The sequence below is a fragment of the Ochlerotatus camptorhynchus genome, unplaced genomic scaffold (genome assembly GCF_037179485.1).
Source record: "Ochlerotatus camptorhynchus isolate MF236.1 unplaced genomic scaffold, CSIRO-AGI_Acam_v1.1 ptg000357l, whole genome shotgun sequence".
Taxonomy (NCBI): Eukaryota; Metazoa; Arthropoda; class Insecta; order Diptera; family Culicidae; genus Ochlerotatus; species Ochlerotatus camptorhynchus.
This window is the reverse complement of record NW_027040845.1, coordinates 5,734,216-5,761,934: the sequence shown is the minus strand read 5'-3', so window position 1 is coordinate 5,761,934 and position 27,719 is coordinate 5,734,216. Positions and strand designations below refer to the sequence as shown.

The 27,719-nt window shown below is 39.3% G+C and overlaps 1 protein-coding gene across 4 annotated transcripts in view; it reads right to left on the bottom strand.

The window, feature by feature from the left end:
- LOC135709227 (uncharacterized) overlaps positions 1-27,719 on the bottom strand; it is a 75,605-nt gene that overhangs the window by 27,931 nt on the left and 19,955 nt on the right. For 3 of the 4 annotated variants that reach the window (XM_065231491.1, XM_065231494.1, XM_065231492.1), the window contains exons 2-10: positions 14,813-15,090; positions 5,515-5,736; positions 5,322-5,444; positions 4,971-5,249; positions 4,700-4,906; positions 4,531-4,638; positions 4,366-4,469; positions 4,118-4,176; positions 3,247-3,389 (exon numbers count right to left, since the gene is read on the bottom strand). In XM_065231491.1, coding sequence (XP_065087563.1) covers positions 3,247-3,389; positions 4,118-4,176; positions 4,366-4,469; positions 4,531-4,638; positions 4,700-4,906; positions 4,971-5,249; positions 5,322-5,444; positions 5,515-5,736; positions 14,813-15,073 — 1,506 coding nt within the window. In that variant the 5' untranslated portion in view covers positions 15,074-15,090. Of the gene's footprint in view, positions 1-3,246; positions 3,390-4,117; positions 4,177-4,365; positions 4,470-4,530; positions 4,639-4,699; positions 4,907-4,970; positions 5,250-5,321; positions 5,445-5,514; positions 5,737-14,812; positions 15,268-27,719 lie in introns of those variants that run through there. The other variant, XM_065231490.1, reaches the window with a different exon arrangement.

The window sequence follows — 27,719 nt, the reverse complement described above, 5'->3', positions numbered from 1 at the left end:
GACAACCGATGTTTAAGTGCGTGAGTGTTCAAACAAGCGTCTGTTACCCATGATCCGCAAACACGACGCCTCAGCACTCTTTTGGTAGGATTTGGCGTCGGTTCATTACTCCAAAGACACGATAGCCTGGTATAGAGCCAACAAAGTCCAATTCGTACCCAAGGAGATGAATCCACCAAACTGTCCCCAGGCCAGGCCAATCGAAACTTTTTGAGTCCTGACCAAAGCATATTTGCGGACACATGTAAAGGCACCGGATTCCGTTACAAAGTTTGTGAAAAACTGGGAAAAAGTATCCAAAATTGCTGAACTGAAGCTACGTTTAACTGTAAGAGAATACTATAGAGAACATGAAAACGAAATAAAAATTGTGTTTGCTGTAAAAAAAAGTTACGTTATCGTTTTTTTTTCAAATCGTGCTTAGACATTCTGCAACACCCTATATTACTAACAACACGTTGATATTTGAGCTTTTTTTCAATCTTTTACAGGTCCAAGTTGTATGACTACAATACAGAGTAGTACAAGCATATCATTTATCGCTATTAACATATTAAAAACGTGTAATGCTCAATAAATGAAAGAATTCCTAGGGCCCATTAAAATGTTACGTAATGCAACAGATTGCTTTTAAATACTATCCACCCCTACATAACGTACTTTTCTTATACTTAATAGAAGGGTTGTAACACTTTGCAATACGACTTCACCAACCAGCACTTGACATACTTTCCTAAACAAATTCCGCATGTACGGCCAATGATAACGACTCAAAATTGAGTAAGAGTTACTCATATTTGAGTTCAGTTATTTATTTATTTTATTGTTCGGGAGTGGAGTAAAAACTACCCAACTAACATTTTCAGCTTTGTAAGCCAACTTTTCCAGCGTTGTGCCGTAAAGTAGCTGAAAAGAAGCTGCAGATACAGCTACAAGCAAAAGCTAGCAAAATAGTTTTGGAGAGCGTTTACTCAACTTTCTCACAACCATTATTCAATTTGTCAGTCGCACTGAATAACATAAGCCAATAAAAGCTAATGTCACTTCTATACACACACTAATCAACTTTCAACTTGTAGCTGCAAAACAAAGCTAACAAAGTGAATATATTACTCATTTGATGGCTTCTAAACAACCAACCACTCTTGCTGAATAACATAAACATCAAAAGTGCTTTTTCAACAACTAGATAACCTGTACTCAGCTTATAAACTGTGTTAGAGCAACTTCGGAAGCATTTTCACAGTCAACTAGGTTTATTTTTAGACGTCTGCAGTTTTACAGCTTTTACTCTGCTCTTTTATAACTAGTCGAGAAAAGTGATTCGTGTGCACTATTATAAAGCCTCTACTCAGCCATTTTGTTGTAGAAGGGAATGTTGATTTGTTTACATAAGTTCAAAGTGTTGGTGTAGCACAGTTGGTAGTGTCAAGGTTTGCCAATGAGGTCGTCTCGAGTTCGATTCCAGGTTCCGGTGCAGGGTAAATAATTTGGTGATGATTTGTAACTAATTTCGATTAATTTGATTCACAGAAAAATAAACTAAATAAATTCCTTCATAAAAAAGCGTAAACAGTATTTAAACCAGCTTCAAGAGAAAGCTGTGTAGTTGATTATTGGATAACCGGGAAAAGGTTGAATAAGCGCCTTTCAAGTTCACACACAACTAAACAGCAGGATAACAGCTGTATAGAAGCGTTAATGGATATGCAATAAGAGCTTCTCCCGACCGTTCCAACAGCCATAAGTAGCTGACTAAGTTCGCCAGATTTGCTTGTATAGAGGTTGAGTAAAGGTTTCCTCATATCGTATAATGTTTGAATACAGCTTGAGGCTGTATAAATGAAATGAGTAAAGCGTTTACATTGTGAAAATTGTTAGTTGGGTACTCCGTGCATTATTTGAACTTTTGTGGTACCCGTATTTGCTGTTTGTATCATGCAAATCGACCACTATTTAACGAGTAGACAGCTAATTGCCTGGACACATCTTTTCTCATTCCGGTATAATATGGTTTATAAAACCAACTACATTTCCATGATTTGCAGACTAAATATCACTAGGTTTGTAAGCCAATACATCCAAGAAATTTGGATCTACGCTTGTGTAATGCACCACAACTGCAGAACAGATGTTCCGAGGTTTCACGTTCCAAATTACAGAAATGACAGATATTACTCTGAACCCGACCAATGTTCTTAATGCGATATCTACTAGGACAGTGCCCAGTTACTAGGCTCCGCACCGCACCCGTTATTGCAATGCATGCTAGACGTTGAAGTTTTGCTAGTTTCCTCTGTGCAGTAGCCTCTTTTTATTTTGGCCACCACACTAACGAAGCATGAGAGTTCAGGTTACTCAAATTCGCGAAATCGTAGGTCACTCATAGATTGAGTAAATTTTCCGAAGCTTTTCCGAGGAAAACTTCATATAAAACTACATATGAGGAAAACTGATTGTGGTTTTAATCTGTCTTCTAGTACACTTCTAACCTGTGTACAATTTTCTTAATTTTTCCCATATCCGAGAAGTTTTCCACAGGAAAGTGTCGGAAAATTTACTCAAACTATGAGTGACCTACGTTTTAGCGATTTTCAGTAATCTGAAACCAAATATGGGAAGCATTTTTATTCCATGTGCGATTGGTTTGGAAAGCAATTTTTTTTTCTAAATCAGTTGGAATAAACTCACGCCGACCCACGAAAATAACATATCACGCCGCCGCCGAAAATATTTTGATCGGCGCACAGGTCTAAAAATGTTTATGATTTATTCTGAAAATAAAGTACAGTCGATTCGGTAAAAAATATACTGAACGCTATGGTAAACTTAACTGATCTTTCAGTGAAATTTACAGTCCAGGTTAGTAAATTTTGCCAGCCCACAAGCGAAGAAAATTTACAGAACAGATTGTAAATAAAAAAAATATCGAATGGATTACCGAATGTTCAGCTGTTCCATATTCGGTAAAAAATTACAGTATACTGTAAAAAAATCTTAGTGTGTAAACCACACACATTCAAGAAATAAAGATCATTCAAAGTCAAACAAATGAGTAGTTGTTCTAAAAGTACTGTAGGGTTGTCCTAAAAACATGTCCTGTTGATTTTTCATGCATCTGTTTGAGAATCATGAGACCTGTGGAACCCTAAGAAGTTGCCCCTCAAGTCCTACCTAATGACCTCGGCAAAATTCCCTAAATTCAGTCGGTTCAGAATGTTTCACCCATGGCGTGTGGAAACTTACCTCTACCGTCAGGGTGCCGGTGATCTTTTCCGTCTCGTATGGCCTGGGCTGCAGTTCCAAGATTTGCGTCGATGCCGGACCGTTGGCGAGTTCATCGATTCCGACCAAACCCAAGCCCAGGAACCTCTGGAATCCGCCGGCGGCTGTGAACGATACCGAGATTTTGCGTCACAATTATATTTAATCGAACAAGTTACTACAGATTCAAAGAAAGCTGGAAGCGGCGCTGTTGGAATGCGAATTCTTTGCCAACACGGTATTTATTCTCAACCGAGACACGCAACCCAGCAAACTATTTAGTGCGATTGATTCATCAAACTGAATGATTAGTGGATTTTTCCAAAGCAAATTGCATGCGATTAGTGCGTTCAGCGAACAGAGGAGTGCATATTACATTTTTCCCATATCGTGCATTACAGAAAAAAAAGAGTCGCGGTTCACTCACAAACGGTGCACTTTTTATGACTGCTGCTATCAACGTCGACGACCGCAGTATCAATTTTATGATCATCAGCATTGTTTTTGCATTGAATGCTGCCCTCGGAGGTATCGTTCTCCATTGTGGTTGTCGTCGATGTCGCTGTCGCCTTTGAGTTAGGGGGGTTAAGGTCAACTTTGGGTTCATTACTATTACTGATGCTATCGATATTAGGGGCATTGTTATCGTCATGCAATTGGGCAACAATCTTATCATCAGCGGCACTCTCATCAACTACACAGGCTAGAACAGGCGGCAGCGGCGGCGGCGGCGACGACGACGCTCCGGTCGTTTTCGGGGCATCGCCCGCCATTGCTAATTCTACTTTTACAGATCTATCAACATCATCATCATCATCACTAACAACGACGGCAAGAACATTGTCTTCATTACCTACTGCTACAGAGTCATACACTTCGAACAGAAGTTCAGTAGAATGGTTCGACAATTCACTACAAAAGAAAATTGGATAGAAGAAAATTAGGAATGAGAAAATGTGAAATGATACGGGAATAGAAGGAAGGGAAAATGATAAACCCGGTGGATGATAATATACTGATGCGACTCGACAGAGACTTACAGAGAAAGTAAAATTACGGAAAGGTGCACATGCATTCATTATTTTGATGGAGAGTACTTACAAGAGGAAGGTTTCGTCCCAGTACGGATTTGGTCCCGCTTTGGCGGCAGACTGGTGCTTCTGAGCTGGCTCGTCCATTTCAGCAACACAGTACGGTTGAGTGCACTGAGGGGAAAATCGTTTGGATGTTATTGCCCTTTGAACTTCGGGCAAGAATGCGACTCACCTGCAGAAGACCATCGGCCTTGATAACCTTGACTAGAAGTTTCTTTGGTGAATTGGATAAACTAGTGCTGAATGCATCATCTTGATACGAACGGTAGCCGTCGTATTGCTGGAGTGTGGAAAACAGTCACATTTAGAAAATCCCTTACTGAATCAATGATCAGACATACCCCATAACCGGAATAATCGAGTGGAAGCATATCCTCCGGTTCCTCGCCCATCAATCGCGGACAGGTCGAGTAGATGGAGAAATCGATCGGATAGACGACGTCCCGGATGGAGGACGTCAGCAGTTCAACGATGAGGTCGCCCTGCTTCTTTTCGTCTTGTGCGTTGGCCGTCTTCAGCGGGCCGATGCTGTTCAGGTGGATTTTGATCTGCAAACGGTTTGTTCTCGTTAGGAAGGGAAACTCATAAAACAAAAACTTCTCTAGAACCTACATCCGGGAATCCTTCCACCTTCATTTCACCCTTGAGTGCAAAGTAGTTGATGATGACACTCATGCGGGTCTTCAATCGGGACACGGTCGCTTTGTAGTGCGACACTTCCGTCTTCTGATTGGTCGATCTGAAGGCTTTGATCTGCAGGACTGGGGTGGTCTCGAGGTCGAATAGAAGTTCCACTTCGTTCGGCTGCTCAGCCGGTTCGCACAGGATGCTAGCCATGTTTGGCGGTAGACTTTCCGGCAGGATGCGGACCACTTCTACGATCATTTCGTGCTGTGGAACAGAAAGAAGGTTGGGAATAAGTCACACAGATCATCACGCTCAGAGCTAGAAGTTGGAAATCACCTGTTCGACATAGGACAAAAGAGCGGTATTGACGGTACCAACCCAGTCCTGCAGCAGCTTGTTCACAACGACCAGATCAGAGTAGAGCCACCTGAACACATGGATGGCCCATTGTACCGATTGCTGTTGATGGAATAAGAGACTCATGAAAACTGATCAACCAAGGCGGGTTTTAAAGGCGCATCAATCCTACCATATCCGATCCATTGATGTTGGACGGGGGCAATACCGTTCGCTTTTTCTGCGACAGCTCGGGACCAGGACTCTTGCGGGAGATTCGCTTCCGGACGATAGCAGTGCCAGCGCCGATTCCACCTTTTGCACCAAAGGCTGCGCCACCAGCGCCGCCGAAGCCACCACCAACTCGGGCGCCACCACCCAGGGCGCCATTTCGTGCCTGTGCAAGGAGAGCATCCTGAGGGTGTTTAAGAGAAAGATAATCTTGTAATATGTGATGGTACAATAACTGTTTATGCATAAAAGTCGCATTGATTGCTGGACAAAACTTGTTTGCGTGCGGTCTTCTATGGAGCAGGTTTGATCTAAAATATCTAAATAATAAACCAAGTTTATAATTCTCCCAGCAAATCTAGATCGCTTCCGAATTCGATCAAATATAACACAATAAATCGAATTGTGAAATTGAGCGAGTCATGTGAGAGCAAAACCATGACACCTTTTGTGATGAGCTTCATGATCGTTTAGTTGAGATATTTATCAATTTTCTTTGAAAATCGAGATATTCTATCCGAGTCATCCAAAAGAAAAATCGACAGTGAGCATGCATAAGGGCCTATACGCGATGATCGATTCTCTTCGTCGATGTTCTCTTTCGATGCGTTTGCTGTTACTTTTGATAGCCAATACAACCTGTTACTACTCTGCATTGAACAAATTCTAGAAAATTGTTTCGCTTAGCTGTAGCAATGCAAAGAGAAAATCGATGAAGAGAATCGATCATCGCGTATTCGCCCTTATGCATGCTCACTGTCGAAATGCAACATGAGCTGTGGGAAAATTTGCATTATACTGACGTTGAAATATCCGGAGTGATTTAAGATTTGGGCGTAATTGCTTTTGTAAACAAACACGTCAATTACTGATTTCTCTTGAATAAAAGCTCAATCTCACAAACAAACTAAACCAAATGATAGAAGAATCATTCCTCTACCTAATAGTGTTATTACTTTTCAAGATTGAGCTTTTATTCGCGAGAAATCGATGATTGACGTATTTGTTTACAAATGCAAATACGCCCAAATCTCAAATCACTCCGGATATTTCATCTAAATCCAAACACATTCAAACTTTGTGTAAATACACTGTAAGCACTTCCACTACTATATACACATTTAGCTGTCAAAGCTGGTAGTTGCTGTGTATGTTTTCATTTAGTTTTTGAATTAAGCACTTCTGACGGTGCCGGTGGTGGAATGAAAACAACATGGTGGTAACATTTATTTAACTAGATTCAGTTACATTCAAGCTGCCGAAAATTGCTGTGACAGAAGTGTGCTATTTGGGAAGCGTGACTCGTGACTCGACTGTCTTCTCATCTCATTATATCTGGGCTTAAATCCAGATCTGTGAAGTCGGACTCGAGCAGTCGGAGTCGCAGTCGGACGCATTTTTGAGCATAGTAAGTCGGAGTCGATGAAAAAGTATCGACTCCGACTCCGACTGTTATGAAATAGTAAGTTGAAACATGACCAATTCGATTGAATTTGAATGCCTGTCATGAAAACTAACTAATGAACCTCCTCATACTACAGATTAAAACGTACCGTAAAACGCGGTAACATTGATAGTTTTTTTAAAGTATATTCTAAATACTTTTTACAGCAATGAATGTTTTTCAAATTTTATATTTTTAAAACAAGTACTGAGGATAGAAGAGTTAATTCGTTAGTAATATGTTTAACGGAAATTAACTATTTTTTTAGTTTTGTGACCGAACTTCAGTATTTGGGATTACTTTGATAATGCTCGATGAATGTTGAAAAAAATGGATGAAACTCAAACTATTTAGTTCTTTAAATATGAATCTTTGAATGAGTATATAATCAGAAAACATCATAAGCAATAAGAATACAACATTTAATTTGTGATGGCTATATCGGAAATACATTTCATAAGTGATGGTTTGAGTACTTTTTCAAACAGGCGAAAAACACGAAAATTATTTTTTAATATGTTTGTAAAATATGGGACACATACTATATAAAAACTATATACGATATAAATGGAAATGCCCTAAGCTACAATATGGAACCAATGTTTCTAATTTGGAAAAAGCGCAGCGAGTAAATTTAATCTTTATATTATATTATCAAAGTTAGCCCCGTTTAACGGTAATGATTTCAAAGTTTTTTTTTATTGAATTTCTAGTTTCACGTTGGCATAATGTAAAACTATTACTATTTTCCAAATAACTACGGTTTATAAGCCACATAACAATTAATATTCCTGCTATTCTTGGTGAAAAAGCAAGTTAGACAGTTTGTTTTTTTAAATCAACCCCCTGTATTTTCTAAAACTTCTGATTGCTGCATTATTCAAATCGAAAAACGGGTTATTTCCTAGTCAAGGAATGGTTTTAAGAAAGCTTTACTACAGAACAATTCAGAATTTAACACAGTCTACTCTCCCTAGATCGAGAGCTAAGGGACCATCGATTTGGGGGGGTAAATTTTGGACATTTTTTATGAACAAAGAGGTATAATTATTTCTGGATTTAACTGGATTTCCATCGAGTTAGGGAGAGATCGAGTAAAGGAGAGTTTTACAGTCAACTCTTCCAAAATTATTCAAAAACACTTTGGCACTTTCTATCAAAAATTCGCTTCGGTTTTGAAACAAATATAAAATGCTTAGTTGTGGCCAATTTCTCCATTTTTTTCTGATCGATAATATTTTACTCAAAATTATGTCGAATTTAGAATTTATTAGTGTCTATTTTCATTGCAAAATTTTGTAATCGATTTTGTTAGAAGTGATGAAAGATTTTGTTAAAGATTTTAACTTTTTTCCCGGAATTTTTTTCCAGTACTTGTATTTTTTTTAATTGGAGTCGGAGTCGAAGAGCTGGAGTTGGAGTCGATTATTTTCAAATCAAGGTAATCGGTGTTGGAGTTGATCAATTATCATCTGACTCCACAGCCCTGAGTTCAATACCAACCAAAGTCGTTGGGATTTTTCTGAGGCGTCACGTTTTCCTTCCAGACAGGGTTCTGGATGAATCCAGGCATGGATTCTGTATGAATCCAGACAAGGATTCTCGATGAATCCAGACATGGATTCAGGATGAATCCAGACGTGGATTTTGGATAAATCTAGACATGGATTCTGGATGAATCCAGACATGGAAGAATCCAGAAATGGACTCTTGGTAAATCCAGACATTGATTTTGGATAAATCCAGACATGGATTCTGGATGAATCCAGACATGGATTCTAAATGAATCCAGACATGAATTCTAGATGAATCCAGTCATGGATTCTGGATGAATCCAGACATGAATTCTGGATAGTTGCTGACAGGGATTCTGGATGAATCCATACAGGGATTCTGGATGAATCCAAACATGGATTCTGGATGAATCCAGACATGGATTTGGATGAATCCAGACATGTATTCTGGAGAAATCCAGACATGGATTCTGGAAGAATCCAGAAATGGACTCTTGATAAATCCAGACATGTATTTTGAATAAATCCAGACATGGATTCTGGATTAATTCAGACATGGATTCTAGATGAATCCAGACATGAATTCTAGATGAATCCAGAAATGGACTCTTGATAAATCCAGACATGTATTTTGGATAAATCCAGACATGGATTCTGGATGAATCCAGACATGGATTCTAAATGAATCCAGACATGAATTCTAGATGAATCCAGTCATGGATTCTGGATGAATCCAGACATGAATTCTGGATAGTTGCTGACAAGGATTCTGGATGTATCCAGACATGGATTCTGGATGAATCCAGACATGGATTCTGGATGAATCCAAACATGGTTATCTTTATTAGCGAGACTTTCAGCCAGAGGCTGGTTCATCTCTTCATCTTGATTCATCCAGAATCCAAACATGGATTCTGGATGAATCCAGACATGGATTTGGATGAATCCAGACATGTATTCTGGAGAAATCCAGACATGGATTCTGGAAGAATCCAGAAATGGACTCTTGATAAATCCAGACATGTATTTTGAATAAATCCAGACATGGATTCTGGATTAATCCAGACATGGATTCTAGATGAATCCAGACATGAATTCTAGATGAATCCACTCATAGATTCTGGATGAATGCAGACATGAATTCTGGATAATTGCTGACAGGGATCCTGGTGAATCCATACAGGGATTCTGGATGAATCCAGACATGGATTCTGAATGAATCCAGACATGGACTGGATGGATCCAGACATGTATTCTGGAGAAATCCAGACATGGATTCTGGAAGAATCCAGAAATGGACTCTTGATAAATCCAGACATGTATTTTGGATAAATCCAGACATGGATTCTGGATGAATCCAGACATGGATTCTAAATGAATCCAGACATGAATTCTAGATGAATCCAGAAATGGACTCTTGATAAATCCAGACATGTATTTTGGATAAATCCAGACATGGATTCTGGATGAATCCAGACATGGATTCTAAATGAATCCAGACATGAATTCTAGATGAATCCAGTCATGGATTCTGGATGAATCCAGACATGAATTCTGGATAGTTGCTGACAAGGATTCTGGATGTATCCAGACATGGATTCTGGATGAATCCAGACATGGATTCTGGATGAATCCAAACATGGATTCTGGATGAATCCAGGCATGGATTTGGATGAATCCAGACATGTATTCTGGAGAAATCCAGACATGGATTCTGGAAGAATCCAGAAATGGACTCTTGATAAATCCAGACATGGATTTTGAATAAATCCAGACATGGATTCTGGATTAATCCAGACATGGATTCTAGATGAATCCAGACATGGATTCTAGATGAATCCACTCATAGATTCTGGATGAATGCAGACATGAATTCTGGATAATTGCTGACAGGGATCCTGGATGAATCCATACAGGGATTCTGGATGAATCCAGACATGGATTCTGAATGAATCCAGACATGAACTGGATGAATCCAGACATGTATTCTGGAGAAATCCAGACATGGATTCTGGAAGAATCCAGACATGTATTCTGGAGGAATCCAGACATGGATTCTGGAAGAATCCAGAAACGGACTCTTGATAAATCCAGACATGGATTTTAGATAAATCCAGACATGGATTCTGGATGAATCCAGACATGGATTCTGGATGAATCCAGACATGGATTCTGGATGAATCCAGACATGGATTCTGGATGAATCCAGACATGGATTCTGGATGAATCCAGACATGGATTCTGGATGAATCCAGACATGGATTCTGGATGAATCCATACATGGATTCTGGAAGAATCCAGAAATGAACTCTTGATGAATCTGGGGATTCTAGATAAATTAGATAAATTTCAACAGAGATTCTAGACGAATCCAGACATGAATTGTAAATGAATCCAGACATGGATTCTGGATGAATCCAGTCATGGATTCTGGATGAATCCAGACATAAATTCTGGATAATTGCTGACAGGGATTCTGGATAAATCCAGACAGAGATTCTGGGGATTCTGGATGAATTTAGACAGAGATTCTGGGAATTCTGGATAAATTTCAATAGAGATTCTAGATGAATCCTGGCGGGCATTCTGGATGAATCCTGACTGAAATTCTGGATCAATCCTGACAGAAAAATATAAATTCACGATGACTCCCCAGAGAGATTCCCATTCTCCAATTCTGGATGAATCCCAACGGTTTCTGGAGAATCTCAACAGGGATACTGGCGAATTGTGACAGGAAGTCTGGAGAATGTCATTGGTAATTCTGGAGATTCCGAAGAATCGTGACAGGAATTAACTGGATGATATTTCGTGAAGTTCCGAGAAGTTGCGATTTATTACAATTAGTTCCAAGAATTTCTAAGAAGAGAACTTCCAAAGAAGTTGCGAGAACTTCCAAAGAAGATGCGATAACTTCCAACAATTATGTGATTTAGAATATTCAGTTTGAATCATTTATCAAACGTGTTGAACTAATCCTTTTAAACAAAATTTAAATAAATTTACTTTGATGCTGAGTTAATGAATAAAAGGGACCTGCCTGCCTCTGGCTACGCTTGGGCTACGGCCAAAATGTCAAGGACGTAAAAATCCTCGTTTCAACAAGAAGACTGAGAAAGTCACACTTGGAATAAATCTCGATTACTTTGTCGAAGGGACGTATCAGCTTTTGTAAACAATGCATTTGATCGTCGGTTTGGCGTAACTGGTAGCTCCTTCACGCATACTAACACCACTAACAGGTAGGGGAAAATTGCGAACTTCCAAGAAGTTGCAAGAACTTCCAAGAAGTTGCGAGAACTTCCAAGAAGATGCGAGAACTTCCAAGAAGTTGCGAGAACTTCCAAGAAGTTGCCGTAACTTCCAAGAAGTTGCGGGAACTTCGAAAAAGATGCAAGAACTTCCAATTGCGAGAACTTTTAAAAAGATGCGAGAACTTCCAAAAGGTTGTAAGAACTTCCAAGAAGTTGCGAGAACTTCCAATTGCGAGAACTTCCAATTGCGAGAACTTACGAGAAATTATGAGAATTCCCGAGAAGTTGCGAAAACTTCCGAGAAGTTGCGAAAACTTCCGAGAAGTTGCGAAAACTTCCAAGAAATTGCGAAAACTTCCAAAATATTCGAGAACCTCCAAAAAGTCTCGAGAAGTTTCAAATAGTTTGGATAACTTCTTAAAAGTTTCTAAAACTTCCGAAATGCTCCAAATGTTTCCAAAATGTTTGGAGTACTTGAGAGAAGTTACGAGAAGGTCAAAAAAGTTCCGAGAAGGTCAAAAAAGTTCCGAGAAGTTATGAGATGTTACGAGAACGTTCGAGCAGTTCCGATAAGTTGTTGCGAAAACTTCAGAGTAGTTCCGATAACTTTCACAAAGTTCCGAGATGTTCCGAGATCTTCCGACTCTGGATATTTAGTACCAATATCTTTTGTGTCAACTCCAGAGACTTTCTGGGTAAACTTCAGAGATTGAAGGTAGTTGAGTTCAACTTGTTAGTTTTAGCTTTATTACGTCCCCACTGGGACTTAAATCCAGCTCTCAACTTAGTGCTCTTTAAGCACTTCTACAATTGTCAATCGAGAGCTTCCTAAGCCTGTTTTTTTGCATTAGCATATATATTGTGTGGCAAGTACAATCATGTTCTATGCCCAGGAAGAAGTCGAGATAAATTTCAACACGAAAAACTCCTAGACCGGGAGGGCCGCCTCCAGGATTGTCTTGATTTATAGCTACGCCTTTACCGACTGAGCTAAGGCAGGTTGGGTTCAAAAATCTTACAAGTCATCTCCAGATACCTTATAGCTCAAGTCTAGAGACCCTGTGAAGCAACTCTGGAAATCTCCATGATCAGAGGCCGTGTAGTTAGGTGTTACGGACAAAATAACTAGATGTCATATAAGTAAACTATAGATTACTTATAGCACATTAATTTTATCTCCAAAGTGCTCTTATGGTTGAACTTTAGAAACGTTACGGGCTATGACTATGGGTAATGTTATGATTTTCCAACCTTTTTGGAAAACGAATGATTCTTCCCAGGGTTCTTCATATAGGTTCAATAGGGAAGAGTCTCTTAGCTCTTGAGAGCAGGCTTGACGATCCAGTTGGGATGTAAGTTCCGTCCGTTTTCCCCTGGAAGTTTCTTCCAATTTCTCCCAGATATGTCTTTCGATTTTCTCTGGAAGTTTGTTTTTCACGACGTCTTTCTGTGTTTCCTCGGAAAGTCTTTCAGACTTGCTTCATGGGGTTCTTTGCATTTTACCCTGAAAATTCTTCTAACGTCCCTTAGAATTTTCTGTTAATTACGAGAAATGCATGTTTTTTTTTTTAATCACTGTGTCTCATTTTATAAATTAGTCATACCCATTAAAAATACAAGGTCTTATTGATTTTATAGAAGCTAAGAAAACTTTTTTTTATATTATATAGAATAATATATGGTTTTTCAAATGACATTATTTTTTATGTTTGCTGCAATCAAGATATTGACATTTGAAAATGGGGCATTTTTATAAGAAAAACATCAAACACTCTTGATCGGCAAAGGTATTTACAACACGACGCCTCCGGTAAAATGGTATTGGCGAATTTAAAACTACATACTTTAAAGGTTTATTCGGTATCATTAGATTTGAAATTTATTCATAAATTGCTGAGCTATGATTTTTCAAACATAGCCAATTTTCCATTACATATTTTACCGAAAGCATCGTGTTCGGAGTATTAAGGCAAAATTTCGAGGTTTAAAGACCTTGAAAAAAAAAGATCATTAGTCAAAAATTTTGAACTAATCCTTTTAAATAAAATTAAAAAAATGTATTTTGATGCTGAGATAGTGGAGAAGGGTAGTGCCCCTGCCCCTCTGACTACGCTTATGCTACGGTCAAAATGCCGGGAACGTAAAAAACCATCGTTTTAACAAGAAGACTGAGAAAGCCACTCTTAGAATGAATGGCCTCAATCAATGGTTTTCAGGAGCATGAATACCAGAATTGGAACTCGTCATCAGTGCTTTTTAAGTTGTTATCAATCCTTGTTCAAAAACAATGGGATTGCATTCTAAGGTGTATTTGTTTAGTTCCTTCAAGGCATGTTCCATGCTAAGAGGAAGAGGAGAAAACTGGCTTCCTTTTTTGTCTGTGACGTGTTCTTTTTCTCTCGCGGAAACGACCGTGCAAAATGAGCGGCGCAGTCGACTGTCAAAATACAAGGAAATAGATTCCCTGTTGTAAAAATTCTCGCGTTTCTATACGTTCACCCGACCAATCAGACGCTGGTTTACGTTTGACAGAAAATTGGTTCAAAAAAGGCCCCCAATTGTCTCCTCTTCCTTTTAGGTTATATATATATATAAATTAGACTGGTCGTTGAAACCTTTTCAAATGATGCTTATAGGTTAAGGATTTTTTAGGCTCAATAAGATTGTAAAGATCTTTTGGTCCATATGTTGAGTACGAGGCATTTTCGAGGAATCATATGCGACACTAATAGCTGTGTTAAACGTCTGCTAACGAATCATTGTGATAGTTTATACGCTGAAACATTTTGCTTCGTGAATTTCATAAACTTACCCATGTAAACAATGTATGGATGCGCCACTTAAATAACAAAAATTACGAAATTATCATTAGTAGATTTGCGAATAATATGCCAAAATCTACATACGCTGCTAGCAATTGTTCTAAGCATAATCAACGTTCCCTAGCATATCTGCCTTTCGTATCACATCCAAGCCCAATTTTCGTAGCCTTCTTAAATCTGCACAGCTCTACCGTTACCAACGTTACAAAACCCAATCAACACTCACCTTTTTCGATGCATGCACCTCCTTCGGTTCGGACAGGCGGGAACCATCCTTCGCGGCGGCGCCACCGCTAGGCAAAAGTGCACCACCGGCCACCACTGAAGATGCCACTGCCGACGAGCCCGTTCCGGTCGTTGTCGTCGGGGCTCCATCGGCCGAGACGGAACCCTTCTTCACATACTTGTCGTACAGTAACTTCGAGAGGAAAACTAGCGCTATCACTACTACGATTAACGCGAATAGCAACATGACGAATGTGTCCATCGTTAGATCACCGGCTCCTTCAAAAACACAGATATAATCATCAATTTGGTCAGCCAAATCTTCGGCCATGGTTGGTGGTGGTTGTGGTTTTGGTTTTGGTTGTGGTAGTAATAGTAGTAGTAGTAGTGGTAATAGTTTACTAGCAGGAGGACGGCGACTATTGCGACATCCGCCGCCACTCTAGCTTCAGAGGTGATGATGAATGGTGATTTTATTTTGAATTTTATTTCGAGTTGGGATGGTTTGTATTTAGTAACTAGATGGCGCTTTGTGTATTTTTTGGTTTGTTTGCTTGATAGGGAAGGTTTTCTAGTTGCTATATAGAAGCAGTGAAGGAAGCGGACGGACTTCCTTCTCACTGGACGCGGAACTCAAACTCGACTGGACTCAACCAGGTGATGATTATGACTTGCTATGTACTGATCTAACATGGAGAAGGACTACGATGGGGATTTCCATTAGCCAAACCGGTAAAAATAGATTTGCTGTTTATGTTTGTAAACTAAACACACACATGGGAGCATCCATAATTTCCTTTTATCTCAGCTTAGCACAGCATCTAGGTATATCATAGCCAGCACACACACACTTTACCCTAGCAAAGAGTTTCGGTCAGTCAGTCAGTCAGTCAGTCAGTGGTTGGTTCACTCATTCACAGCATCTTTCTCGCGAGGATGTTTACTAGAAAACGCCGAGCACCCGCGTGCAGCTGTGCTAATTGATACTGAACTGGTGTTTGGAATGGTGTCGATCGATGACACATCAATGTAGTCGATTCAATTTACACTGGTCAACTTAGAAGGCGAAAACGCATTTGCTTATTGGGAATTTCTAACGGTGCGATCCTAATGAATACCATCCGTCTCCATAATCACTCTTGAACGTTGAACAGCAACTTGGTCAAGGCATGGGTCAAGGCATGGAGCATTTTGAAGAAAACGCGAGTGATGTTAAACTTCTTCCGACTACGACTCCTCAGCCCTTTAAGAATAGTTAAGGAATTCTGAATAAACAGCTACCATACCCGAAAGATCACAGAAATGGTCCAACCATTTAATATAAGGTTTGAATGATATCACGAATAAGTGGTTAGATACTCCTTAAAGTTGTTTTCTTTGCGGTTAAAAACACTCCTCAATATTCCCCAAGTATTTTTCAAAAATTCCCATTGAATTCTCGTCAAAATTTTCTTGACATGCTCCCAAAGGTTCTTTGATATCCTCCTTAGAATTCATTACGTATCTCATGGAATCTTCCTCGTAATCTCTTTGAAACTATGCTCGAAGTTGATATTCTCCTTAGATTCCCTTTGAGTTGTGATTAAAATGCACTTGACCGAATTTCCTAGGAAGTAATCATTTAGTAAAGCTTCTGCATTCATTTTCCATCAGATGTCACTGATGTTGTTTGCGGTGACATCTATCGGAAACTACGCATAATCTGTAATCCGTTAATTGTTCACAGAAGACAGCGCAGTGCAAAACATGTGTGCTACCTCTATCAGAGCTGGTAAATATCACGGCCGTCATGTGACAATGAGAAAACAGGTCCTCTCACAATCACGAGACGAAACGACCGATTTTTAGTTTTCTTGTCATTTTCCAATGATCATGAGAATAATTCTTATGCAGTTTTGACATCAACATTTCTAACTGATTTAGATGAATTTAAGCAAGTAACCATATGTAATCGGTAGAGTGAATATATTTTTAAGATTTTCTTGGTACAAGTAACTTTAATAGCAATACATGAGCTAGTAATCACGATGATCACAGCACTGTCACGTTCTGTCATAACAAAAAAATCGATGAGACTTTGAAGAAAATCTCTGTTATTGTTTTCTCATCCGATGATAGAGACAGAAGTATCTCAGTAAATATCGCGTGAGATCTTTCATTGAAAATGACATTTGCCAGCCCTGACCTCTATACATGCATTTAGCAGAGATGATGTTATATAAGAGACGCGCGGAGAGAATAAAAGTAAATCTGGTTGCACGGTCAACTAATTTATTTTTCTGCAAAATTTGGCAACCCGCAGTTTTGTGTTTACTTCAAATGACTTTTAATTTGAGCGACTGTCGTCTGCTTCAGCATTCCGGTAAAATGAATACTTTTTTAACCGTATCGGTACACGATAAAAAGTTGTCTCGTCTAATCCAAATGCTCTTGCACTTGACTCAGTCTGTCATCCGGCACTACGAATCGAAGTGATTTATCATTGATTTTCAAGTTATTTGCGTTTTGAAACAAAGTGATTTGTCGTTGAAAAATATGTACTGTATAACACCTTTAAATCAAAATGATTATCATTTGAATCGTCATCACTGTTTTCATCCATTGAATTTGATTAGTTTTGCTTTTGGAAGCAAATGTCAAAAACGCACATGACAAACATTACTGGCGAAGATGGCAAGGCAACAACAAATGAAGTCAAGTGAGAGAAGCGATAATGCTCCATCTCCACCCGAAATAATTTGCGTTCTAGTGCGTGAGTAATACGAAATTGTTGCTGTCTTCAATAATAGTGTATTATTCAGAAAAGTTCGATTACAAAACATTGCCATACTTATCAAATTTATTGCTCAATGCCTCGTCTTGCATCTACTAAAAGCCTTGCGATGTTGTTCAATATCACTTGGAAACATGTGATCTGGGTAGTAATATGATATGGTCATATTTTGAATAACATATAACAAGGCTTGCAGTATGAACAAGGCAATATATTTATTTAAACCCATTTTCAGCAAAAATTAAACCCAAGGATAAATTAGTTAAACTTAAAGTGATAGATTTTTAATATCAGTATGGTTGACATTTCAAGTTCAAAGCACAGCACATCAACAACGATGTGTAATACAATCTAAATGAAGTGATTTGCTGTTGATTTCATCGTGCTTCGATATGATTTCTTCCAAGGGTTTTGCACATCGAATTGCAATGTTTGCAAGTAGTGCAAATTCAACAGCAAATAACTTTACATGAACGTGATGTTTTTTTTACCGTGTAGTATCGCTATTCAATGGAAGTATTTGAAGACTCAATTTTTGACAACTCTGAGTGAAACTAAATATACCACATTGGAGGATATATTCTACAGAGCGTTGCACTAAATTATTCAATCTGCAATTGTTGCTTCCTATCATGTATATGTGAAATCTCCTTTTAAGTCGTTCACAAATTTTAGTAGAGATGAACTAGCCTAAGGCTAAAAATCTCTTAAATAAAGAATTTAAAAAAAAAAAAAAGTTCACAAATTTTATTATCTCGAAAAATTACACCGGAAACGCCTTGATCTTTGTTGCAGAGCCTGTGTAGATGTATTTCGTTGTGCTGGAGCAAATATTTCGTGAGAACATAACGAGAATACAGCTATTGAATAACAATAATATTCCCTGTCCAATTTCACTTGTCATACGCAAACTTAATTATAATTATTTAATTCTCAACACTTAACCAGCGTGTGGCTGAAAATCTCCTTAATAAAAACAACCAACCTCAACAATTAAATTCAACCCCAATCTCAATACTTCCCACGCTTTTCTTCGTGAAGCGCTCGTGTTTATTTACATTGCTCGATTGGAACCGCGTTTGACGGTTCGATTGGAACTTTTGGTTTCAGTCTTCGCGCGGCTCTTATTTAACATCGTGTCTGGCATTTAGATTAACATCCGAATTCCCTCCCCTCGCTTAGAAAGTATACAGGGTGCGTGACGAATTTTTGCAGTAAATGGCATATTTGAGAAAAAATACACCAGTTAGTTATTCTAGCAATGAATTTTGTGCGATTTATTTTCTTTCGTAACATATGGAAGTTGTAAGTAAATTTATTCAAAAAAAATTGCCTTCCCTTTCGACGACTGTAGTTAGACGCTTCCGGAAACTGCAGTATGCACGTTTTAAAATGTTTCGATCCATAGATGTCATCACTGCCTTGATTTTAGCTTTTAGCGACTTAAGTGTGGTGTGAGGGGTTCTACTGGTATCCCGCTGAACGACGCCCTATACAAAATAATCCAACGGATTGATATCGGGACTGCTTGGGGCCAAATTTCTTCCTCCCTAGTGGAGGCGAACCAGCCCAAGGCTGAAAGCCTCCTTAATAAAGCTAAATAATAATAATTCCTCCCAAATTTACGAAATATTTTCCGTAAGCCATTTCTGTGCTTTATTAGCAGTATGAGCAGGTGCTCCGTCTTATCACTTTCCCAAGCCTTTTTTAATATTATACACTGTTCTTTCAGACACATTTACCGACCGAATTATTTCTTTCATGCATACTCCGGCGCGCAACAAAGCGACAACGGCTGACAGATTGCTCTCTTGTTTCGACATCTTTACGTTTTCTCAACATTGTTTGTTTAAATCTTACACCTAACAGTATAAGCTATCCAGTGCTGTCAAATATATCTAAATCATGATGCACAAGCATGAGAAATTACTATTTGAAATTTACTGCAAACATTCGTCACGCACCCTGTATTTTGTGCAGAGTATGCAAATAATGAGGGACTTCGAATTATAATCTAATAGCGAATTCGTTTATTATCGGGGTTGGAACCAGTTCCAACCCAGTGCGAAACCGAACTTTTTGTCAGTGCGAACCTTCTTCTTCTTCTTCTTCTTCTTCTTTCCTTTATTTAACGTCGGTCTCTGTTCCGCAATCTAGTGCCAATCACCGACGGACATCGATTGCCATCCATTGATGGCAATCGAATGTGCAGGAAGGCAGTTTCCACACCTGCATAGTATATCGCACCAATTCAAACACACATGGGCCGGGACCACAGTTCGAACCTCAATCTGAGCTGGGTTTTAAAAACAAACGAGCAACTGACGTTTGTCAGAAAACAAGCAGATCTATTCTTGATACCCGATCCAGGTTGGAACTGAATAATAAAAGAGTTCGCTATAAATACATACGTTGAGATACCAGACATGCTTTGCTGTGTCAGGGACTCTAGTTTTTAGTCTGTGAGAGGGAAATCACAAATCGAGTGTCATCAAAATACATGGCATGTTGAGAGATTGAACTCGTGAGACAGAATTTTCTTTCTCAAATTAGATTTTTTTTTTTGGCTAAATGGGGGCACTGGTATTAATTGTAGATTGATTTCAACAAAGTTCATGAATGATTTCTTTAGGTTGCCGTTTAATTTTAATAGACCTGAATAGGCATCAAAAACGTAATATTTTCACTTTTTAAAATTTCTATATGGGGATGATTATTACTTAAAGGCTGACTAAAAGTAAATTGATGCACCCCTCGCGCACCGCTAGCACGCCTCAAGTGTTGGGAATCGAAAATTTTTGACAGTGGATTGTTTACACTTCTATGGAGAACAACTCAGTGCCAACATTTCAAAGGGGCGTAATTGTATTTGTAAACAATGGCTTTAGCCGTCGATTTTTCGCGAATAAAAGATCACTCATGAAAAATAATGACACCAGCAGGTAGAGTAATGTTTCCTTTACCAGCTAGCATTGTTATTTTGAAGAGGTAAGATTTCATTCGCGAGAAATTTACGGGTAAAGTCATTGTTTACAAAAGCAATTACGCCCCTTTGAAATGTTGGCACTGCACTGGTGCAAGTTTGATCAAATTAGTCGATCACGTTCAGAAATAACGTCAAATGGAACTCGAAAGATGAAAAAATACTGTGCACAACCACCTGGGAAATCTGGAGTGGTCCGGTTCCAAGCTGGCTAAATTGTTGAAGATGCCGAAAAAACAGTTTGTCGAGTACTCATAAACCTACAAGGAAACCCTGAGAGTGGAAAGGAATCAGCGGATCTACAAAAAACTGAAACCAGGGATCGTCAGCTGCGCAGCAAGGTGTTGAGGTGCGTTTAAACCAACCCCGGTCTTTCGATCCGAGATGTGGTCAGAAGGTGCAACGCCAACTTTCAAACGGTGCGGAACATCCTTGCCAAGGAAGGATACAAGTCGTACAAAGCTAGCAAACATCCAAGCCGGCACATGAAGCAGAATTCCGTGACCAAAAAGCGTGTTTTAACGAAACAGAAGGCCGCACTTTGATCGATGACGATGAACATACGTCAAACTCGATTTTAAGCAGCTTCCCGGTCAAAAGTTTTACATCGCGACTGGAGGTGGGGATGTGCCGGGAAGATTCAATTTCGTGTTGGCCGACAAGTTCGCGAATAAGACCATGATTTTGCAAGTGATTTGCAGTTGTGGCCTGAAAACGGAACCATTCGTCACATCCTCGACCATGACATCCCAAGTAAAAAGTGTGTATTGCGGTTCATCCGCAAGCATAGGGGCGAAGTCATCTTTTGGCTTAATTTGGCCAGCTGCCACTACCCCAAGGTGGTTCTGGAGTAGTATGCTGCCCAAGCTAATGAATCCTCCGAATTGCCCGGAATTTCGACCAATCGAAAAATACTGGGCAATTTCTAAGTAGCGACTTCGACGAAGCGGCGGGGGCAGTTAAGGACATCCAGCAAATGCAGGCAAAATGGAAGAAATGCACTGATTCCGTGTCCGTTTCTAATGTGCGGTCGCTGATGGGCTCCATCAAGGAAGGTTCGAGATTCCGTTCGAACTGGAGAAATGTAACCATTTAATGCTGTAACTTTGAAGTTTTAATAAAAGTACTGTAAAGCAATCATTAATGGACTTTTTAAACTTATTGAATCACGAATTACAGGTCTTTTTGTGCGTACAAATTTACTTTTAGTCAGCCTTTATATCTTATTGTCCACTCATACCCAAAGGCTTCCGCTTACTCTACGGTTATCCAAGCAACCCAATTTACCATAGGCACGTTATTTCGCCTTTTTGACTATATACAGCTGACCAACGGTTATACCAGTTTTTGCAAGTTCTGATGAGGTCCGTCATCCGGAGTCTTGAAAAGCGCATCTCACGTCAAATCATCCTCTCGCTGAAGTTCACTCTCCCTCTCTCTCGAGGAGTTTTTGTTTACTTCTTCCATATTCCTGCCGCCACACACTCGAGGTTAGGGCTGGCTAAACTCGCAGGACAAGAGTGTTTTAGAATCTCCAGTGAGTTTGAGGAGTTTCAGCAAGCCTGGTTTTATGGATCAAACACATGCTTCATTATCTCTTCTTGTAACTTATAAATACTATTTATCATTATAACATCTGATAAGTTCGTGATTCCGAAACACCCATTTTTATAGCAAGGGAGTGGAAGTAACCCTGATTTTGACATGACAACGTTCACTTGATAAAGGCAACCGCTGAGTCTCGAAGTCGACATTTGTATGTGCTTATTCGTGGATGATATAATATAATATAATATCGAGGTTTTAGCACCGACGAACCGACGTGCCAGCTCATACAAGCTGCTTTCAAATTCTTGCCCAAGACGCCATATTTAAAATATGTTAAGCACTACCGACATCTACTCGTCCGATCGCGTCATACTACGAGAAAGGGCACGAACCCACGTATAATTTATATTGCCTTGGATTGCGTCTCACCTCGTTTGACAGATCTGATCGCCCGTTTGAAAGTTCGAATCGCTCGTTTGACAATTCGAATTGTGGACAAACGAAATGCTCCTGTGGCATGTCGGTTCGTCGGTGGTTTTAGGCTCTGGAATCGATAATATTCAAAATTATAATTTTTGCCAAAATAAAATTGACCAACAATTTGAGTTGATTAAATGCTGAATAAGCCATTTTTTCAATGTTTGTTGGGTCGCTTTCGTTTTTGACAATGTTGAGTTGGAAATCATGGGTAGATAGATGAATCACCGACAAACCGACATGAATGATCATACAAATTACAAAGAAATTTCTGATCAAAGCACAAAACTGACATCTGCCCTAGCATCTGCCGTCACAATTTATGAGTTGGTTCGTGTCTAATCTATTTCGGACACATTACCTTTATCTAGAGAACACATTTGTATGGTTTTAACAGGTGGGATCGCTGCATATTTGAATCGGCCGTTATGGAAAAATGATTGTTTTTACCAAAATTTTACTAAAGCCTAAAGGGAGCTTTAAAGTAAATCGGAAGAAATTTCAGGGGATTTTAAGAGGGACAAAGTGAAGTACCTCTATGGCTGAAACTAAAAGATATAAGTGATTACAATCACGAAACTACGCCTAATGATCCCCTGCGGCTGAGAATCTCTTTAATGTTTATAAATCAATTAATCAAAGAGAAATTCTGAGAAGAGCTACTAAGAAGTATGGATAATAGTTAGAAGGGGATCTAATTACTAATACAGCCCAAAAAATTACTTGCAGTATTCTAAACACGTGTGTTGTCTTCAGGACTTTCACGCCAAATGACGAATCGGTACTACTCTACTTGCTCCGATTTGTATGAAATTTTGAAGTAATGATATTGGGTTGTTAGCGGAATGCTTAAATAAAAAAAAGCAAAAAATGTTATCTTCCATTTAATACTACTTAATTAATGTTGGTATCCATGACCAGTCTTGTAAGCGGTCACGGTAGTCGACACATTTTCTGTGATAATTGACTGCCTTTGCCTCCGACACTTGCAAAACAAGCTATCATAGTACAGTACCAAACTAAAATGTCATATGACAGGCTCTGTCATGCGACACTGTCGCCGAAGACCGTCACGAATGTATGTATTTTAGTTTTTCTCATAATAAGAGCTGCTGATAGTGTGCTTGTGTGAATTCTGAAAATAGCAAGCAATAATGTGCTAGTAATAATATTTCTAATCAGAAATGATTTGATTTACACCAAATTCAGGAATTACAACGAAATCACACATGTCGTATGATAGCTATTTTGATAATTTTCTTTTAGCTCGAATGTTATTCTACCGCTCGTGTTGTGTGAGAGAGACGACGGTAGAGCATGAGTGTTCGAATACAAACAGACTGTCGCGCACGACAACGAAGCGAGTGTAGTAAAAAACGTCAACTGTTTCAACCCCTGTCCATGACAGATACGTATTTCGACTACAATGTGCAGTCTTCATGAGTGTCACTAAAGATTTATCAAAATCTAAGTATTAATGTCTTTCTCGCTAGGCTCAAACTGCTCAAAGGCATTCCTGTTTCCTACATCTTTGCCTCAGACGTCATTCCAACATGGCCGAATTCCAGCACAAACTTGATTCATTACCTCTAGCAAAAAAAAGTAGGCAATGTTTCATGGAATTGGGTTCTTCAATTTTGAAAAATTTATCGAATTTAAACACTAACTGAAAGAGTTTCATTGTCTGAGCACAACGATAGTTTTGCCGTAGGATTACGTCTTTCGGCAACATATTGGGGGTGCAATTAAAAAAAAAAACAAAATCGCCCGCGTTACGAAAACTGGTCAGGTTTTGACCACTTATAACTCTGTCAATAGCGGATGGATTTTAATTCTAAACAAGCCAATGGTTTGGAAATTTTTATACAAATCTGCTAAAATTAACACTTTATCAATTTTCAATAGGTCACTATTCAAACTTACACAAGCGTCCAACTGTTGCAATGGTGATCAAAATTATCTCCGATTGCCTGCAAAAAGCGCTTTCCCTAACACGGATTTCAAAATCGAATTCCATCTGGTCTCGCCAAACGGTGCTCATTCAATCACCGCGTGTGGTGAGTGTTGGTGTCCGGTCGTCATCAGCAGCAGTGCTTTCGGCGCGTGGAGTTGTACATTTTTTTCCAGTGCACAAGAGCCCTCGATTCACCGAAGAAGGAGGAAGAAGCCGCCCCGCTACTGATCGGATTCAGTAGGTCGTCGTGAGTCGCTGTGGGCCATCTATGCCAAGCTCGCCAGCCTCATCCATGTTGAACATCCTAATAGTTCAGCATTACTCAACCATCACGACAAAACGGTTCTTTTCAGGACCACCATAAATTATTGTTGTTTAAGAGTTTGAACGTTCGCTCGCCTTGCTGCCAGCCACATCACCCTCAAAGCTCTTTGCTAATGTACCCAGCAACCAAAAGTTTGTGGTCAAATGCGTAACAGTATTGAAGTGGTACATACAAATTCTCGCAATGACAGAATACCACATGACCTTGTCAATTAACCAGAAACACTTGGAATTAAGATAAGGTTTTCGCAGGTTTAGCAAGAAATGCCTCCAATCAATTTTCGCTTTTAAATTATCTACTAGCTGAACCCCGTGTGCGCGTTACTACGCTTGCAACTAAATGCACGAAAATTTAATAGAATAGTTAATCAGAAATTTCTATTTCATTTGGATGGTTCTCAAACCATCATAAGAACCTGCATACAAATTTTCACGCCGATCGGTTCAGTAGTTTTCGAGTCTATAAGGGTCAGACAGACAGACAGAAATTCATTTTTATAGATTGAGTAAACCAAAAATTCCGAGCGTTTGTGCACGAAAATGCATTTTTTTTTCATTTGTAAACGAGGTGTTTCCGTAATGGGAAAGAGTGGTTTCCCTAACACAGTCACCACATATGGATACCGAGCACGTAATCCTACGTCAAAGTCAACGGTAGTGTCTTGGATACAACCTCTTACTTTTTTCCAACCCATAGGCTTTCATTTCGATTTTTAAATCAAGATTTACAGCAAAATAATAACGTCTAACAAATTGACAGCTTGCACCTACACAAAGCGCTATGATGGTGATTTTTTTTTATCAATGTTAATTAAAATAGTTACAATGTATCAAAATTGATGAAATTTTGGGTATCGGTTCCATTTTCAATGCAGGCTACAAATATGCATTTACCTCAATACCCAAGGTAATCAACTCTGCACAGTGTACCAAAACACGGCATGATCCACTGTTAGGGCACTCGGAAAATTCCAAGGAAAAATCTACAAGTATTTTCTGCACTATGAACATAGAGGTCTCTAAGACCAGAAGGTCCCGAAGAAACGAGCTTAACTTTTTGGCTCAGCTCTGATACTATCTTCGGTCCCAAGCTAATCGATTCACCCCTCGAAACATAAGAAAATCCACTAACCCCTCATTTTATCTGTCAAACTTTCATAGCGAATCAAAACAAACATTGTGTAGTACTAGAATTTCGACTAGAGTGGGGTTCGTTAATCGATTTGCTTGGGACCAATAGGCTAGTCAAGTAGTGAGCCTATTTAAAATCGATAGTTTCGTATTGATTGTTGCCATGAATCTCGTCAAAACCAACCAAGCGAAACTCCCAACGGCTAGTGATTTTATCCAGAACAGCTTCTATACGGGCCTCACGCCAATAGAGTTCTACCAACCTGTGGAAACTAACGATTTTAAATTTGCTCACACTGGACTAACCTATCTGTCCCAAGTAAATCTATAAGCGTACCCCATCCTAGTCGAAATTCTAGTACTACACTATGTTTGTTTTGATTCGCTATGAAAGTTTGACAGATAGAATGAGGGGTTCGTGGATTTTCCTATGTTTCGAGGGGTGCAATTATGTTTTCACTATTTGGACTAAAACTTTAAACTAGGTCTGAAAGCTTTAAGACACAAATTCCAACATCAATTTCGAATCCGTATTGACAGACACACCATTGTGCCACACACTGACACCATATAGGTAACTCTAAGACCAGAAAGTCCCGAAAAAACGTGCTCAACTTTTTGGCTCAGCTCTGGTGCTTTCATTTTATCTGTCGAACTTTCATAGCGAATCAAAACAAACATCGTGTAGTACTAGAAACTCGACTAGAATGGGGTACGTTCATGGATGTACTTGGGACCGATAGGCTAGTCCAATAGTGAGAACAACTCAAAATCGTTAGTTTCCACCGGTTGACTGTAGTTTTATGTCGACCAGTGTAAATTTCCTTCCGTTTACGACGGAAGAAGCAAGGGAAGAAAGCACGCACAAAATTAACATCTCACAGATGGAGAGATCGGGGGTAAATAGGGTATGTAGGTGTTTATTTAGGGATTACGCATTCACACATTCTTTCTTTTGATTTTCGAACGCACAGTAGGTTTATATGGGAATGGGTACTAGGGCTATATTTAGCAGCGTAATTAGTGTCAAGGGAAAACGCACTTCGGTTGTTGATGTGCGCAACAGGTGCGAAAACGGTGCAGCGTGCTATATAAAGGGTCCATTTGAGCCACTTCTGTACGACCTAATTACATAATAATTGCATCGGGATTTGTAAGAGGGTGGCAGGAAATTGGCAAAGCGGATTTCTGGCAACTGCGCGCGAATGCTGTTCAGCCGTCCATTGAGGTAGTAAATACGCTTATTCTAGTCGGAACTAGATTACGACACTGATTTATTACCAACTGCTTTCGTGATGTTAATTGTTGTTCGTTTTTTATGTGCTTTTGTATTCTAAATTAATGACTGTGCAGTTGATGAATCTCTTAGAAGTTACAAGTTACACTTCGAAAGTTTGTTTTCCCCATTGTCGATGGATTGATTATTGACCAGAAATCGATACGGTTGTCAAAAGCAAGCGTCAAAAACAATCACGCGCGGATAGCAGAGCTGTTCGATAAATTACGATCTGTCAGTTTTAATTACGAGTTAAATTTAACCCGGAAAATGAGACACGGCCTTACAAAACTAGTTTATGCTAGAGAGGGTCTAGTATAAGAGAGGAGCGGATTCAAAACAAACTGCCTTGACAACCTATGCTCAGAACAGAAGGGGAACTTCGGATCAGAAAGGGGCTCCACTTTTCATAGGAGATCACCAGCGCACCTAGACGGAATCT